Source organism: Buceros rhinoceros, unplaced genomic scaffold (assembly GCF_000710305.1).
Source record: "Buceros rhinoceros silvestris isolate BGI_N320 unplaced genomic scaffold, ASM71030v1 scaffold18, whole genome shotgun sequence".
NCBI classification, from domain to species: domain Eukaryota; kingdom Metazoa; phylum Chordata; class Aves; order Bucerotiformes; family Bucerotidae; genus Buceros; species Buceros rhinoceros.
In genome coordinates, this window is record NW_010426093.1 from 17174 (window position 1) to 17452 (window position 279).

The 279-nt window shown below is 65.2% G+C and overlaps 1 protein-coding gene across 1 annotated transcript in view; it reads left to right on the top strand.

Annotated features, from left to right (window-relative positions):
- The window catches only part of PASK (PAS domain containing serine/threonine kinase), a gene marked incomplete at its 3' end in the record, with an annotated part of 17026 nt that extends 16882 nt beyond the window's left edge, over nt 1-144 (top strand). Inside the window, 1 exon segment of the mRNA XM_010141328.1 lies at nt 11-144. Within this exon segment, the coding sequence (XP_010139630.1) occupies nt 11-144 (134 nt within the window).
- Between the last annotated feature and the right edge of the window lie 135 nt (nt 145-279).

Below are 279 nucleotides of genomic sequence, written 5' to 3' on the forward strand. Positions count from 1 at the left end.
ATGCGGACAGTCTAGACCCAGCTCTGCACACGGTAGCGCTTGCGGCGCAACTCCGAGTGGCGCTCCAGGAGTCTGCGGCGTGCGTGACGCTACCTTTACTGAAGAAGCAGTGGCGGCTCGGGGTTCTCTGGCACGTTGGCTCCGGTGAGCAGCAGGCAAACAGGGGACAACTCCCAGGAAGTGCACAGCTCCTGCGGGAGCTGCGGCAGTGGCAGGCTCCGAGTGTGCATGGTGGTTTCTGCGGCGATGGAGTGGCTCGGCGAGCTCCGGGCACGCAGC